A 17,916-nucleotide genomic window follows, 5' to 3' on the forward strand; every position below is an offset into this window, starting at 1 on the left:
ATGCTATTGAGGTGGCAGCTGATAGAGGGGAAAGGAAATTGATGACATATAATAAAGGCTAGATAGGAATTTCTTCTGGACTTAGAACTGGGTTAGAATTATACAGAGCAGAGGTGACAGAAGCACAAGGGTCAAGAGGACACGTGGAATCAAAGTGCCCAGTGTTGTCATGCTTCATGAAAATCTTGCACTGTCCAGAAACCAATCTCAGCGAAGTAGCATTCCGAAACAGCTGAATTTAGAATTGTGTCCATAGGAAACAAGTAGGATGTTTTCTAATAGCAATTGTTTGGATTGCAGGAGTAAAGGTGGAACCCCCTAACATTTGTCTACCACATATACTATACAAAATGCTGAGGCAAGTCAGTATGCAGACAAGAGAGTAGACTTGCTAAATCACCTTAGTAATGACTTGAGGTTACATGACCTTGTTTTGTTTTTTTATCCCAGAAGTGGACCGAGTTCAAATGGTTACACATGAAGTGAAGCTGCGACTCTCAGCCACACAATTAGCAATGCTGGGAGCCTAAGGGAGCAAGGTCCACACAGTGAATGCTGCTCCCCTTCCAATTTTCCCAGTGCCGTGATTTTCCTTCCCAAACTCCATGTACATTGTTTCTCCAGCTAAACTAAGCTTCCAACATGCTAAGCTTTTAACATGATTCTTAAAAATCAGGTTAAAAAAAACAAATCCTCAACCTTCAGTTATCTTTTACAGCCCAAGATGAATTAAGAAATAGCTCTTAGGACACTATTTGTTATCAGATTACCTTGTTTTGGGGAACTTTCCTGAAAGCTAACTTTAAATTTTTAAGTAACACTTTTGATGCAGGTTGTGGCATTAATAACGGAGTTTATACCTGACAGTAAGTGACATTTAAAATTATAAAGCAAAACTCAGAACCTTAGTGAGGAGGCACTTAAGAATTTCACTGGTCTTTCTACAGGCTTAGGATACCAACTGAAAAGGACAAAGGTAACATTCCATTACATAAAAGGATTTGTGTGAAGAATCACTAAATCAAACATGTGAGAGAATGTACAGTTGGGAGTATTTGCCTTTTTCAAACAGCAACTAATCATTTGGAGCCAAGTCTAGGAGACAAGAAATCAAGGTGGGTCAAAAAGACCTAATGGAAATATTCTATGTATTATGGGCTTGTAAAATCTCTAAGTTCACTTACAAAATACTGGGAAAATAAGTAATTTGAAAAATGTCCATTTGTACGCACAATAGCTTTTTAAATAAAACTTCATTTCGTGTTCAGATTTTACCTTGTGAGCCAGGTTCCAAGGGCCTCACCTCATTGCTGAACTCTCCTAACCTAGATTTTAAAAAATCATTCTCAATTAAAGAAAAACTTCAAAGCTTATAGTTGGATCTTATTTACCCGCATGTTAAAAATTCTGGTTTGTTCATGAGGGCAGCTTACTTCAGAAACAGTACTTAAAATTGACCTAACATTTAATGTTACAGTTAGCTCTACTCCCATTCCCTTTTCCCATATACAAGAGGGATCCCCCAAAAAACCCCAGAATTACCTTCTGGAGGGCTGAGGGCGGGCCCCTTATTGCACAGGTTTCCTGTTAGGTGAGTGTTTTAGGAACCCAGCTGTATCAGTGTTCCTGCTGGCATTGTTGTGAGAGGCTGCACTTGGCTCAGTGAATTTTTTTAGACTATTTCAACGGATTTGTCCCTCAAAAATGAGTGATTTATGAGCGCACATACCTACATCTGAGTGTTTAGCAGTTTTTCACCAAAAAACCAGATGACCCCCCTACCCTGTGTCCCACCCTCCCTATCCACCTGATTTGAGCCTGGGCAACATTAGTTTCCCCTGGTGAAAAAAGCCCTCAAAGGGTTTTGCCAATTGTGGGAAGAAGTAAAAACAAAAAACAAGACAAAAACAAAACCACAAGCACTTTATATAAAGGGCATCAAAATCCCACTAAAAAGCACCAATACTGACAAGTTCAAAAACTGTTTTTTGAGCAGTGGAAAAAACATCTTGATAGATGTGTTGCATCAAATGGAAAGTACTTTGAAGTTGACTGAAGTTTAAATATATAAGAACACACAATTTTTAATAAATTCCATTTTTGGGGGCCCCCCTCTTGTACATAGGGAAGACTTACAATAGCTCCCAATGCGGGTTAGAATTGCTATTTCAATAATCTCAAACTCTAGCTAATAGAGAAAAGAGTAAGTTTGTCAGAAAATCAGCACAGCCATTTTACTATTAAAATTTTGCTCCTTTTAATAATTTATTTAAATAAGATATTTTGGAGAAGCAGTTTAGAAAAACAAGATTTGTATTTTATTTCCTTGTAAAAATCTTTACACATGCAAACCAGTGTTAAGAAAGTATTCACCATCATTTAAACAAATAGCCACTTAAATAGAACAGTGTCTGCAATTTTTTCTGTATAAAAATAAGATACATTTTTATAGAATTCACACTCCAGTTCTTATAGCAATAAACAATACACAACTATAAGTACAATTGAACCTGACCATGGTTTTCAATTAGATACTGCTAGGGCATTTTAATGTGCAAAAAAAAAAAAAAAGAAAAAAAAAAAAAAAAAAAAAGAATTAACATACTTCTTTCAAAGAGAGAATGTCCTCAGTGTTTCTAGAGACCTAGAGGGTTTAAAGAAATCAAATCCTAATCAGTTTGCTTTTAATGTTTTGATTATGAGTCCATACATCACACTGAAGATAGGCAAAACCAGGAATTGATGCAGGCTCAACAGAAGAAAGTCAGCGCCTGTGCCTGCCATGTCCTGAGCGGCTGCCACCATGGTGCTTGCCTTTGTGGGACCTTTCAAAGGAGCGCGATCTTTCACGCCTGTCCCTATGATGTCCCCTTTCATGCCTGTGTTTCTTGGCAGCATCTGAGTGATCCCGAGACTTGCTCTGAGATCGAGAACGAGACTTTTTCCTTTTGTGACCATGTCTATTTGAACTTTTTAAATCATCTCTGGTATGCTTGGCCTTAAGGTGAGGAGAACCATGATTATGATGTCTTCTTGGGCTTTCACTGTGACTGCGGGACCTGCTTCTTGATCTCGAGCTGTATGTTCCAGACCGACTCCGCCTATTATTATAACTTAGATAATAAAAATTTGAGGTTTAGATTCAATTTCTACTGGAAACAGATTATTTTGGTGGTGCTCGTAACAGATTCAAAACAAAACTACCAGGCCTGTATTGACAACAGCCCAAACAGAAGACTTACTACATTTCTCCCCCCTCACTACCTCTCCTCCAGCCTATATTACACAAATCTTAAACAAGTATATATTACAAGAAAAATTAGTTTTACAGAATGTTCTAGATAGCTATGCTTTTTACTGAGTATCTCCCATATGCTCAAAAGAGCTACAAATAGCGAGCAATCTAATTAAAACATAATCAGAAAATTCTTTGGCTATGGTCAACTTACTGGTTAATAAGTGGTTAATGAAACAGTCACATATTCTAATTGAAAACAGACCAACAATGCTTTCACATCATATACCTCCACAGCACTTTGGCCAGACCCGATACTTCTCAAAAAAAAAAAAAAAAACCCCATCTTTTTGGGGGACAAAAACAATGCTATTATGGTATACAAAACAAACAAAAAAAGCCCCAGACATGCAGATCATATTACCAAACTCATTTCTCATAAGCTACCCTTATGTGAAACGCCTAAATCTAGCCTAACTTGTTCAATTCTTTTTTAAACAGGGTCAACTTTTAGCTCTGGTTGGGTGGCTCAGCTGGTTAGAGCACTTTGCCCATGTCAACGATGCAGTATGAGTTTGATACAAGAAGCAACCAATGAATGCATAAATAAGTAGAGTAACAAATCAATGTTTCTCTCTCCCCCTTCCTCTCTCTAGGATCAATAAATACAATTTAAAAAGAGTAACTTTTAAATTTTAAACACTCCAAATAACTGTTTTCCTAAGAGAATCTTATACTTACTGTCTCCTTGGAGTATGTGATCTAGAATGTGATCGTGTTCGTGACCTTGATCGACTTGCACTTCTGCTATTTCTACTCCTCTTGCTGTCTTTTCTTACACTTAAAAAAACAAAACAAAACCTTAGGTATTTTAGCTATATACTTAGTGTTTTAGAAATTAATCGCATAAGAAAGTACTCAGACCAGTTTTCTAACTCAAGTATACTCACCCATTGTAAGGGCTTTTGGAAGCCTGTTGTCTGTCCTCCGGTTCTTTTTTGACCATCTTCACATTAACGGAGATTGGTGACTTCTCTTCAGCCTTTACTTCTCTTGGTGACGCTTAAAAAAAAAAAAAAAAAAAATTTTAAAAACCATAAAGACATGCTGATTTCTGGATTTAACAGAGGGTCAAAACTTGTTTGTAAATATAAATATATCATGCTTTCAAGTATGTCTTTAGTTAACTGTCAAGAGTAAACAGTAACAGCTTCTTAACATCATTGTTTCCTAGCAACTGTTAAATGCTAAAGCATTCTAATAACCACACACACCTTCAGTGTGCAACTCATTTCAACTGAGTAAATCTTACATGGTTTAGAGGCTGGAGAAAATCCACCAAGGGTGGAAAGGGCTGGAGTTCCATCAGGATTCAATCCCTTTGCTTTTAATTTGGCTTCTTGTAAGGCTACTTTTCTTTTCTCTACTTCTTTTTCCAGCAATTCATAGTTTGGCTGTTGGAAGAAAATAAAGTTACTTTCACAGCTTATAGTCTTAACCCTGAGAGAAGTATTAGCACAAACACAAGTAGACAGAATTACCTTTTTCCTGGTATAAAGCCTAAGGGTTTCTATGCAGATATCCTGGATCTCCTCTTCTGTCGTGCCAAAAAGAAGAAACCAATGGGGACGAGTTGGCAATGGAATCTAAACCATAAAAACAGAATGGTTTAGATTAAATTTTCACTTTGTAATAGGATGACAGATTTATCCTATAAGACAAAACAGACTATAAATACCTACCTGAAGAGCTCTAGCTGCAAGGTAGATGCAAGCACATGCTATGGTCTCTGGTTGAAATCGAACAAATACATTGGTTCGAAGGCTGTCATTCATATAATTCCTGAAAAATATTTTAATCATAAGCTCTGTACGTAAACCAGTTCTAACACTTAAATAAATTGGAGACTCAATCTACTTTATTCTTTTTTCTTCTCACATTTATACTTGTATACTCATATTCTAGCATATACAATTCTTAACTCAAAAATCAATGAGATAAGAATTTAACACTAGAGCAATTCTCAGCTTTCCTACATATGACCGAAGTCCTTTAAAATAATTGCTATTATTCCAAATAGAACTTCTAAAGTTTTAGAAATATATTTCTATGAAAAGCAATGCTTTGAAATCAAGTCAATTCTGAAATGACCAGTTTCAGAAATGATAAACTGCTCCAACAATACTTCAAGCCATAATTATTGACCATCTCTCCTTTATCCACAATGAAAATCAATTGTCAACCAAGTTCTTTAAAAAACTCTTAAGTACTGTGACAGGGGTAAAAAGGTAAGCACTTGCGGAGTTACATTGAGAAAGCTAAGCTACTTCAAAAAATCTAGACAGGGATGTGAAGAGCAATCAATATATAAAACAGCCTCATGACTAAGTAAAAATGAAAGCAATCAACTACTCCAGTTAATATACTGCTTGACTTTTTCAGCAGTGAACCCTCCCCATGACATTCCTAAAATACTGAAGAAATGTTACAGATTGTTTAAAAGGTTAAAGGACCGTTTCTTAAATATCCTTACCCATGATAACTGCTAAAACTGTTTTATAGAACATATATTAAAAAGTCATGCATTTTACAAAAACGACTTTTCTATTATTAATATTTACTGAATCCAAAACAAGCATGGCAGTCATAAGCCCAGAACATAAAAATTAAGTCCTGCACACCAACTATCTTGAGATAGTAGTTGTGCCTGGACCACAAACTCCTTGTCTTAATTTACTTTTAAATAAGCCAGCATTCCAAATCACACATCTGCATCTCAAAAGTCCAAGTTATAAAGAGCTTATGTTAACAGCTCTTTTAAAAACCAAGTATTTCTGCCATGGCTGGTGTGGCTCAGTGGATTCAATACTGGCCTGCGAACCAAAGGGTTGCCAGTTTGCTTCCCAGTCAGGGCATATGCCTGGGTTGTAGCCAGGTCCAGAGTAGGGGTCACACAAGAGGCAACCATACAGTGATGTTTCTCTCCCTCTTTCTCCCTCCCTTCCCCTCTAAAAATAAATAAATTTAAAACAAACAAACAACAACAAAAAAAACCCCCCCCAAGTACTTCTTTATTGTTATTGTCTGCAATAGCCCAGCAGCTACAAATCCATCCAGTATGTAAATGGTGCCCATTTTAAGCTACAAGTTGTAGTTTCCTTTGGTAGAATTCATGCTATACATACTGAAAATAGAAATCTAGTCAAACTCTTCACAAAAAAAATTACTTAATTCATAATGGCTGGATAACAAATCTATCAAAAAAAAAATGAGCTATTCACGTTGATAGTTACAGGTACACATTAAATACACAGGCATGTTGAATAGTTACTTCTAGAAGCAAATATACAAATCCTTTTGACACCCCGACAGAACTAGAAGATGCTGCCAGATGGATATGGACCACTTCAGTGAATCTCGGATGAGAGCTTGCACTGGATTGGCTGGAGAGCAGGGCAGCCAATCAGGCCATCCTGAGGTCATGGGCTGAAGTGCAGAGGGCAGAGTTCTATGACTTACCATCATGGACTACCCTTTAATTAAAGAGTAGAAAAAAGAACAAAGTTAAATTGAGTTCTCCATTAAAAGTAATTAGTCAAGCCAAGAAAACAGGAAGCAGAAATAAGCTTATTTACCTTTCGATTAAAAAACAAAAAAACAAAAAGCATGAAAAGAAACTCATCTCATTTTGGAAAGGGAAAATGAAACTTACTTTATTTCTGCTTCTGTTTTCCTGGCTAAGAAAGAAACATAAAAAAAGCAACTTACCAGGCAGTTTGAACCAGGGTTTGATTACGTTCACATTCTAAGACTTGTAAATACATAACAATGATCTGAAGGATAAGGGGAAAAAAAACCTCAATTTAGCACATCGTTGATTCCTTCACAGTACAGAGCTCAATGAATATAAATAACTGAAAAGGTTAGGCCCAAGTTTTAATTCTTCTATAAACTGCATAAATTATACAGACCAACCTAAAATGTATCCGAGTCAATGTGGGTTATTATGCTACTAGATTTCATAAAAATTTTGTTTAAAATTGTTTCAAAATTGTACAGAATAAAATTGAGTTAATTCAATGAAAATACCTATTTTTTTCATTAATACAATGTGGTAGGCACTGTGTCCTGCAAACGAATTAAAGCTAGAAGATCACAGCATTTAATTTCCCAAGGAACAATTTTGCATGTCACAAAACCCTAGAGATTGTATGTTTGTGAAGTCACACAGTGGGCAAGATCTCTATTATACAATACTCCAAGTGGGTATTATTTTAAGTAATCAAACACCACTTCTACAATGAAGCTCATATTACATATAACTAGCTTTACCCTCAGCAGTTCAGATGAGGTTATTTCAGGGCCTTATTACATCATTCCCATTTTATAGTATTAGAGATGTGAAATCTAAGAACAGAGTTATCTGCCAAAGTCACACAGCCAAAGGCAGAGACAAGTTTCTATTGCAGATAGTCCTGCCCTCAGAGGGGGCTATCAATCTGCTGATCACATTCAAGCTAAGAGCTGCTAGAGAAACCTATGAACAATCAGTAACAGTAACAGTAAGCAGCTACCAGGCTTTGAACATTTTACTATGCAACAGGTGGCATACAAGGTTCTTTAGTGCATACACAAACACAATTTATTCCTTGGAATGAGTTATTTCATCATCTGTTTCTAGGCAGGGAAAACTAGGTTAACCACAGAGGCAAAAAGAACTTATCTATGCCTACACAATAAAGGGTGAAGATTTGAGCCCATGTCTTTCTGACTCACATTTTTCTGAAAAGTTTCAATAGCTGAAAGGATGCTTTTAAAAACCAGTTAACTCTCGAATATAAACATAAGTTCATATAAAATAAAATTTTAATAAAATCCTAATACTTACGAATATAATTTCTGTACCCTATAACTCACCTTATGGGGATGCTTGACATGAACACAAAATCCCAACTCCTTTAGCACCCTCCTCTCTGCCTTGATAACTTGATTTTTGGTGTTAATGTAGTTCTGATCAAGGATCAAGGGGCTTGGAGTCCTATAGTTTGTAAGAAATAAAATCAAAAATGTTTTGCACATCCAAAAAATTTTATTTGTGGCATCTCCGTTTTCCCTTCCAACCAACTATTGGCAACAGAAACCAGCTTTTTAAACTCCTGCAAACAAGTTAAGGCATTAATCTTGTGCTGTCCAAGTTATGCTAATTAAATATATACCTTTCTAAATTCCTATAGAAACTAACTCAACCCTGCCATGAAAAGAATTCACTGTAATTCTCTTGGATTTATCCTTATTGGTTTTTCTTATGAATATTATGGATGTGTGTGTGTGTGTGTGTTAACGTAAGTGATAGCTTGATTATCACAAATCCCATTAGTCTCCAAACTCAAGTGACAAGATGAATGTGCTCTTGAAAATATGGACTGTAAAACCGCTTAAGATTAAAAGTGATTTTACTTATAAAATAGCAACTCTTGGCTATCTAACTAAATAAAATTAGGTGAAAAAATGGTGGGTAGTTAATCTAGATATGCCCAAAAGGGACAATTTGTTTAAAAAAATTTTCCTAAGAAGCTATCTCCGTTAACAAAGTCCAAAAACTAAAGACTTGGCTCAATGACCATAAAAAGTTATAAAATTCTATCAGATTCAAAACTCAAAGTGATCAATAAAAACCATGCCTAAATTTGGTCGAGCTATAGTTATAAGACAGTATGTTCCGCACGCAATGCAAAGGCAAGACCATAATGAGAGACCTAGAACCACACTCAAGGTCTCTGTGCCAGATTAAATTTTGATAGCTTCCAAAGTTATGACCCAGAAGACTAATTCAGTGACTCAATGCTTTAGAAATAGCATATTCAATTATTTAAGCCTTGAAATTAAAAACTGGTTTCTTACTTTTATTTGAACTTTAATGTTCAAAAGTGGTTTCTTACTGAGGTTTTTGATCAGGACTTGGACTTTCGTGTAAAAACTCAGAAGATGCCCTCATGTCCTTCATTTCACACATTTTTAGATCCAACAAACAAAAAATACATTTCTGTTAAGATATATATGTATACATAAGGGGTGTGTGTAGTGTGTGTGTGTGTGTGTATAGAACATTTAAATATTTTCCCCATACTCAAATCATTTTCAGCCAGAAGATTCATGAGTTTCTGCCCCGGGCAGAACACAACATCTGTTTTTAAGAGAGTCGTTCTGAATATTACCCCAACTCACAACTCCTTTTACCATGCACAGCAAATCCAAAAAAATGTAAACTCATACTTTAAAGTCAAAAACTAATTTAAATACATCCACCTGAAGATTAGAAAACAATCTGAAATAAGCTGCATTAACTACCTCTGTATTGACATGTTATCAGAGCATAAGTCATTTCCTTATTTTCTCATTTAGATGATAAAAACCAGAATGCTCACTAGACTATTTCAAGTTATTGTTTTTTATCAGATTATAGTAAAAGTTGACAAAACGGAAAACAGCTGTAACTCAAGTTAACAATGCTGAAAATAGCCTTTACTCAGTTTGATTCCTATTACAGATATGAAAAGGTGTGAGAAATGAGGCCAATTGGAGAGACGGTTGGTTTCTAATAAAATATCACAATGAATCCATTTTTATCAAGACAATAGGCTGCAAGTTAACTTCTCTTTGGGCGGGGGGATAAAATTTAACTCAAATGAGAGCAATTAATGTACATATGTAAACGTATCTCAAAGATATGAAGGTTTACAATTTTTCAGGTTTCATGACAAGAAATTTGACAATAGGTTAGATCCACCTCAGACTCTTACTGAGAATTAGTTATCTAATGGTCCTCCTTCAACAGGCATTAGGATAGGATGCCCTCAGTGCACACCACTTCCAACTCTTAACCCACTGCAATTCAGACAGCAAAACTGCATTAAAATCTGTATAAAAGTAAAATCTTATAAAAAGTTTTGTCTCATTTTTACCCATTTACATTAAGCAAACTCAATCTTTTATACTTACTAAGCTTGCTTTTAAGAGTTGCCTTCAAATTGTTAAAATTCATTTTCGTGTTGTTAACCAGCTACACATTTGTTTGAATTGTGGCTACTATGTAGTGCCAAATCAGGCTTAATTATTCATTAATTTTGCTTAAACAAATTGTTATTTTCCATTCACTCTGCCATCATATTTATTAAACCTTTTGTTTCAACATCCCATTAACATCAAATGATTAAGGAAATCAAACCTATTACCCACTATTAATTCAACTATATACTCAACTTCTTATTAGGCCTATTAAATGCAGTTTTCAGTTAACTTTATGACTGCATAATCTAACACCTTCATTTTGTTCAGAGTTGGTTTTACCTCACAAATAAAGGAAGGCTCAATGAACATGTAATTTACCTTATAAAAATGTTGTAGAAGAAAAACATGTCCAGATAAATCAGCAAGAAAAGGTTCAAGGAAATTGCCTAAGCAAATGGTTTTATATTAACAATGTATCAATTAGTATACTTTCTGTAGCAACAAGCACATTAAATTGAATTAAGGTTTGCTAGAATGTCTTCCTTTCCAATTAGGTAAACTTTCCTTTGGGATAAAAGTTTGAAGAGGTGATGCTCTTAAACCTCTTAAAAAGAAACCATCTATACACAGAGAAAAAATATTCATTATTAACAACCAACCAAACCTGACTCTATCTCCTCAGTTTTTAAGTTTGTCAGATTTTCCAAATTAATTTATATGAGAACAATTACCAAATTTTAGTCTTAATAGGGAATCTTGGGCTTTGGTCATTGGTTATCTGGCCCCTTAGAATAGCTATTTTTCCTTTACCATGAATTAGTTGAAATACACCTTACAAAAAGAAAAAAAACCACATGTTTAGGATTAGGAGGTCGAAACATGGTTAAGTTTCACTCACTCAGTATAAGGACCAAGAAAGTCTGAAACTAGTTCTTCAAGGAACTAAAATGAGATGAGTTTACAGGGATGTAGACCGCTGCTCAATATACAGAAATTTGCAATGCTATTTCAAAGGACCACTCTTTTTTTTTTAGTGGTGTTTACAAACACATGGAAGATCACCTTAAGAGGCACCAAAATAAGCTTCAAAGGGAGGTTTGACTAACTGACAAGATCACTTAAGACTCTTTCAACTTTGACCCATGATCTATGTACATAGCAAAAATACCTCACCACATGTACCAATGAGTGGTTGCACCAGTCAGAAGATTTTTCTTCTTTAGACAAACAAGTCTTACAGTATGAATGTGGGCTCCTTAAAACTACAGGAAACTCTGAATTTGGAGAGAATATGTTGCATCTCAAAAGCAAATTATCATTGGAAGCTACTAAAATTGAAAAGTAACCTCCTTTTAAATTCAGCCATTTATTCTGAGCTTAAAAGACGATTATCAGACTACCAAGAAAAATAAATAAATAAAATAATCAAAAACATAAAAGGGGAAAAAAGTCCAATAATCCAGGATGTGCCTTGGGTACTGGTACTTTCTAAGAGCTGATCTGGTGATTACAATGTATAGGCAGGACTGAAGAACAATGACCTAGATGCTACAAAATGATGCCTTTGCAATTTTCCAAGTTCATACTACAATTTAAAGCTTTTACAAACTGTATTAAAATAAGTAACATTAAAATAAATGGATAAGCCCCGGCCAGACAGCTCAATGAGTTACAGCATCATCCCAATACACCATGGTTGTGGGTTCAATCCTCAGTCAGGGCACACAGAAGAATAAATCAGTGAATGCATAAATAAATGGACAACAAATTGATGTTTCTCTCTCTCCCCCCTTCCTCTCTCTCCTTTTAAAACCAATCAATAAAAAAAACTTTAATAAAATAAACTAATATATTTACCTAACTAAAATATAATACTGATATACTTTCTAATGACATTAATCTATCCAAAGAAAATACTAAGCTACAGTTCTAATAACTTGGACAGCAAAGACTAAAGCTTATAACAAGAAACAGGAGTTTTTCTAAATGGTTCACCAGTGGCCAACCTGTTAGTCCCCGATTCCAGTGACCTATTCTCAGAGCACTGGCTTCTCCTTGGGGATTTTCCATACTTCACTCACTGTTGCCATGACGACAGCTTCATCTCTATGTACCACTCCACATCACCCAGGCTTTGGTAAATGTAGCTGGTCGCTGTATAGTCGGTTGCAAGGGAAAAAAGAGTTGAAGTTAATAACATATACAAGTTACGTGTCTGAGTAAACTTGTTATATGCATAGAAACACTTTTACATCCTGCTTTTTAAAAAGCGGCTTCCATGCAATTAACAACTCCTTTTAAATTTCATGCTACAGTAACTTCTAGATTGAGACAAAAATCAGTCTCTCTGTAATGACCCCCCCGCCAAAAAACAGTTAATCAGACACAACTGTCAGGTGAGATGTTTTAAATTCCAAGGTTTTTACAGTTAAGACCTACTCTGACATCAAGGAAGAATACTCTCAAAGAAAAATTTCAAAGTAGATAATCATTGTAAGTGGTAACATAAGAGTTGGCTCAATGGTTCAAAGAACAGAAAACTATTTCTCTTAGGCAAACACAAAATCCTTTGACTAGAGTTTCTTTATTAGTCCTTTTGTTTTAAACACCTTCAAGAAATCAGCTAGATACCTAAATAAATTTTAGCTCATACAATACTAAATACCAAATTGAAATCCTCCCAATTTCCAGGAATTCCTCACCAAGAAGCTAAAAGATATTTTAAAGTGAATAAAAAATTAATCTATCCCTGGATATGGTTAGGATGAATGCAAAGAGATGGCAGAAACAAAAATATTTAAAAAAAACTGAAAAATGTTGAGACAACTATCTAAGCAGCAATGTTTCAGACTTTTTAACTAGATTAATCCTTTCAAGGTTACTTTACTATTTGCTTGTCTCTGAATAGTTCTATTATGCCAAGTTACAGATTCAGCCGATAAACCATTCATGTAGGATACTAAATTGGCACTAACCAACACCCAACCCCCCAAACAACTTAAAATCCTTTTAAAACTTCCTTTCAAACTCAGTACAGGTTTGTCTAACATCATCACAATTTTAAAAAGTGAAAAGAACTAGTCTATACCAACTATAACCTTCTGCAGCATGTACTAGAAGTTACCTGCAGACACAAACTGCTACAACTAAAATTTTTGGCACTGCCTCACATTAACACGTAAGTCCGCATAAAGTATTATGAAACAGCCACAACACCTATAAAACACTATTTTAGTCTCTATTTTCTTACAAGAAAAATTAAATGGGCCTTACTAAATGGAACCCAATCCATTAAGAATTATTTTTCTAACCCACTCACTGAGACTGTATCTGACCAAAACAAAATACCTGTTTAATCCCTTTGACTTCAAACTTTATCATCCTGCAGTCCTTTCAGATCCGGTATTATGCGATATATCGTAGTTCAATGTTGAGAAGTACTCTAACAAAAGCCAACCTCAATTGATAAAGAGTTAACTGGGACTTCCAAGAAGAGAAACAATCTATACAAAACTTTGCCACAATATGAACTTGAACTGCAGTGTATAAACTTCCAGCCTTGTTTTCCAGAGAGGGATGGGGAAAAACAACTTACAGAATACACTCACACTTGAGCCAAACGCATTCCCTTTCTTGTTTAATCTTAAGCCACAGGACTGCTTCACAGCACTGTTAGGATTGTCCATAAATGCAACTGCCTCTATAAACTTTAGATAGCTGGTTAATTGGGGTTTCTTTCATTAAGTATCAGTGTGCTCCTATGTGATTTTCAACACCTAAATAAGTTTTCCTGTGCATGGGTTTTAACTTGAGAGGAAAGAAATGTTTTGATGATTGGTGCACAGTACAGTAGTATCAAGAGCTGCTGTGTTCAATGAGGCCAATCTTACCTTTTTCCTCTTAACTGGCGTAGGTGGTGAAATACATTAATCACATCTCTTATTCTTCTAGGTGCTTCTTCGATTTTTGATGCAAGATTAATACAAGCCATGGCAACAATCTGAAAGAACCAATGATCCAATAAAAACAGATTATAGCACTATCATGTACAGTTAGGAAAAAGTGCCCCTCTTAAAACCTGATGAACTTAGTTTGACTAAGAAACTTTAAGACACAATTGGAAAACCTTTGGTGAGACAAAATTACATTTTGGAATTTTTGTCGATTACAAAATCGACATTTCCAAGCCATAAGCATACCAGCTATGTAAATGCTCTAACTTATTTTTATTGCACAATTTCTCAACTTTGAATCCAGAGTTAAGTTCAGTCTCACAGGAGTTTATCATTTGGTTAAAAATTCTAATTATTAAGAGGGCTTGCGATCCATTTTCTAAGTTCCTAAAATACATTCCAAAAGTCCGCACTTCCTGGTCGGTGAAAACTAAGTACAAAGGCCTAAACTAACCACTTCCTTTCTGAAAAAGCTGGCTCCTAACACTAGCTCCCTCCTTCCCATTTCCGGATGAAGAAATCCTTTTTCACCCGCCCCAGCTGTGCTTACCTCGAAACTGTGTTTGACGAAAGACTTGGAGTAGAAAAAACGATGAAACAACACCTGCCCCGTTGCCATCGCCACCTGCAGACAAGAGAGAAGAACGGAAGCGCAAGGGTCAGGCGGGCCCGCACCAGACGTCGCCGCCATTTTGTGCCGCCGCCGCTCGCTCCCCTTCCCCTCCCTACCGCGAACTGCTAGGGAGCTTCGCCTCCCCGCCCTCCCGCCCACGGCATGCCACAGCTCCGGCAGGGACCCGCGGCTGGAAAGCCAGAGGGGACCATTACACCCTTCTGGGACACGGCGGTACGGGGATACGTGGGGGGGGGGGGGGCGGCTATGGCGGGGAGAAGCGCACCCGGCGGCCCGGGTACGCAGAACTGACCTGCGGCAGCCGGAGGAGAATGCCGGCGGATTGGATGAGCTCGCAGCCCAGGATGCGTAAGTCCGTCTCGCTGGGCAGATCGAGCCCGTCCTGCATGGACGGGGTGGGTGAGAGCCGCTCCTCCGGAATCAGCGAGTGGTCGATGGTGAGCGAAACTTCCGAGTAGAGCCGATCTCCGATCAGAATCCCTCCCGACGTAGTTGTAGTCGTGGTCGTCGTCCCGGAGCTGGAGCCTCCCGCGCTCGGGGCGGCCGATGAGGCTGCGGCGGCAGCGGTAGCTGTCGGGTGAGGCCCGGACGCCATAGTCTCAGCGAGCTGCACGCACGCCCAACGCAGCCGGAACCCGGAGCGAAACTAACCAGCGTCCTCGGCGCGACGGATATTCCCGTGACCGCCGCGTTCTGGGCCGCTTCACGCAGCGTGCGCTTCCGCTCTGACGTCACCACGCCCTGCCGGCCCGCGCTAACTAGTCCCATCGAGCCCTGCCTCCGCCCACGGTTCTTTCTTAAGCGCGTTTTTTGGGCGCTGTGGCTGTTGTGTGGAACCCTGGGGTGACCTACTACTGGGGCCCTGGAGTGCTCAAGGAGGACGCAGGGGCTTTTTTAGCTAAAGTAGGTCCAAGCCGTTTGGTTTGTAATATTTTTAGCCACAATAATGATGGAGTTTTGAAAGGTGCCTTCTGCCCAAGAGTCGGCAAATTGTGTCAAAACTCCTGCGCGATTTTGTTGATTTGTGTAGAACGTGCGTCCTTTTGCTCCCTTCTCCTGTGCCCCTCCCAGCTTTTCGAATTTACGACGCGCAGATTCTGTGTGTGCAAAGGGAAGCCTAGGGACGTCCTCCCCCTTTGAAGGGTGTAAGCGGTAACCCTGATATCCTGTAGGGACGAACTTGTAATTTAAAGTGACCCGCAAGGAATCTGGAAACGACTGTTTCACTGTATTTTTAGAAAACAGGAATGTAAACCACATTGGTTCCCCAGAAAAGCTCGTGGATGAGCATTTTCTATCAAAGGGCAAGACTTAAATGACGGGGAGGAAGGTTTCTTTCACTGCTTGGCTTGCGAAACAGTGACTGCCACAGCTTTCAGTAATCTGGAAAATCCCTAGTTTCCAAAAATAGTCTTGGAATAAGAACCTTACAGAGAGCTAATCTGATTATGCAGAGAGTCGTGGTTAGCGCAAATAGACAGCAGGAGAAATCGATTTTGTTTCATTTTTTCCTCTGTGATATTAGTTAACAATTCCCCAAATTTCCTGAAATTTGAAGTAAAAACAATGATACTGAACAAAACTAGTGGAGTTCAGAGTTAGAGAAAAAGAATTTGATCTTGGTTTACGTCAACCATCTTTTTATCCCACCCTTGAATTTCTTAGAAATTGTCAGTGAATGAGATGCCCCATTACCTTTCTATTACATAGCTCCGTTTTAAGGCTTAATTTGTTTAATTATGAGCATTGAAACTTTGATCTGTAGGGCAAAGGGCGTTTGAATGCATATCTATTTTGGCAATGATGTCACTGAGGCAGAATAGTAAGAAGCTAGGAAAATTCTTTGGCCAGTGGCATAGGGAAACTGAGGCACATAGCTGAATAAACGGACCCAGCAATTTACAACCAGATAGAGAAAGACCCTTCCTAGAAATAACTTAGAGGCCTCAGGTGTATTTCAGCTCCAGGCCCAGAAAAGCAGCAAAATCCCATGGGCGATGCCAGGAGCAGCTGCAATGACTAATGACCTCCTCCCCTGGCACTGACTAACAAGTGGAGACCATGACCCTGAAAGGACCCACCTGGGAAAGCTGATGAATGTTCTAGTGAGATCTTCCCCTAAGACCTCTCAGCCTTTAAAAACTGTCAATACAAATGTCCTAGCGCATGCTCCCCCCCGACCTCCGCTGGAGGCCCACTGCTCCTTTCCCTTTCCTCTCTTCCCCCACGGGCGTGCATGTCCTAGACTCTTAGGGTCCCCTCGAGACTTGCAACCAAGGGAGCAATGGGCAGTCGTAGCTTGTCCTGGGCTAACCCACTGAATCTGTCTCCAAAGCCCCCTTTTTCGCTGACTTCTCAGTGAGCCAAAGCTGCCCCACCTAAGCTTTCTCCTGTTGCTTTTTTAATTTTGTATTTATTTGTATTTATTCATTTTACTTAGAGGAACATCAGTTTGTTCCACTTATTTATGCATTCATTGGTTGCATCTTGTGTGTGCCCTGACCAGGGTTTGAGCCTGTAACCTTGGAGTATCTGGATGATGCTGTAATTAACTGAGCTACCTGGCCAGGGCATGTGTTTCTTCTCTCCTCTGACTTCCCAGTGAGCCAAAGCAGCCCTGCCTAGGCTCTCACCTGTTGCTTCTTCTGTCCTAGGCCCTTCCGTGTTTCACTGTCCCCAGCTTCAAAATATACTCTCAAAATCACCTGAACTCATGTGAAACCTTTCCTGTATGAAGTCAAGAACCCACACACTACCGGCCGGCTCTAGGCAGACCCACTCAGGGCCAGGTCCCCTTTACACTAACATCACTAAGGCAAATCCTACTCAAAAACTTCACTTTTAAAAAAGGATTAAGTCAACTCTATTTAGTAAAGACTGACATCAGTAGTTCTGATCCCTGGCTGCCCATTAGAACTTTGGAGGAGTCTTGAAAGCATACTGATGGCTGAGCCTTACCTAGAGGTTGATGAAATTGTTTTGACCTAGAGGTTGATGAAATTGTTTTGACCTAGAGGTTGATGAAATTGTTTTGGGGTGGACCCCGGCAAGTAATTTTGCCCATCCTCAAGTGATTCCACTGTTCA

General features: G+C 38.1%; 1 protein-coding gene across 2 annotated transcripts; it reads right to left on the minus strand.

Annotated features, from left to right (window-relative positions):
* Window positions 1-2,399: 2,399 nt before the first annotated feature.
* Window positions 2,400-15,696, minus strand: CCNL1 (cyclin L1). 2 transcript variants are annotated; one of them, XM_054579975.1, is made up of 11 exons: window positions 15,123-15,531; window positions 14,747-14,821; window positions 14,134-14,243; window positions 8,153-8,273; window positions 7,004-7,068; window positions 4,978-5,077; window positions 4,777-4,881; window positions 4,548-4,689; window positions 4,186-4,297; window positions 3,977-4,075; window positions 2,400-3,113 (listed from the first exon to the last, which is right to left on the minus strand). In XM_054579975.1, the coding sequence occupies exons 1-11, from the start codon at window positions 15,423-15,425 to the stop codon at window positions 2,765-2,767; spliced, it is 1,581 nt and encodes a 526-aa protein (XP_054435950.1). In that variant the 5' UTR covers window positions 15,426-15,531; the 3' UTR covers window positions 2,400-2,764. The 2 variants fall into 2 exon arrangements, with proteins under 2 accessions (XP_054435950.1, XP_054435958.1); XM_054579983.1 differs by lacking the exons at window positions 2,400-3,113; window positions 3,977-4,075; window positions 4,186-4,297; window positions 4,548-4,689; window positions 4,777-4,881 and adding an exon at window positions 6,755-6,768 and having other exon boundaries at window positions 15,123-15,696.
* Window positions 15,697-17,916: the final 2,220 nt, after the last annotated feature.

The sequence above is a fragment of the Pteronotus mesoamericanus genome, unplaced genomic scaffold, assembly GCF_021234165.1.
Source record: "Pteronotus mesoamericanus isolate MK-2021 breed Mesoamerican mustached bat unplaced genomic scaffold, CSHL_Meso_final contig_116, whole genome shotgun sequence".
Lineage (NCBI taxonomy): Eukaryota > Metazoa > Chordata > Mammalia > Chiroptera > Mormoopidae > Pteronotus > Pteronotus mesoamericanus.

Bases quoted from the DNA above. Each gene is read 5' to 3' on its own strand.
- CCNL1 (XM_054579975.1), bottom strand. From the start codon at position 15,425: ATGGCGTCCGGGCCTCACCCGACAGCTACCGCTGCCGCCGCAGCCTCA. The intron at 14,822-15,122 runs GTCAGTTCTGCG...TCTTGTCTGCAG, and splicing joins TTCTCCTCCGGCTGCCGCAG to GTGGCGATGGCAACGGGGCA. The intron at 4,690-4,776 runs GTAATTCTGTCT...TTCTTCCAACAG, and splicing joins GGCTTTATACCAGGAAAAAG to CCAAACTATGAATTGCTGGA.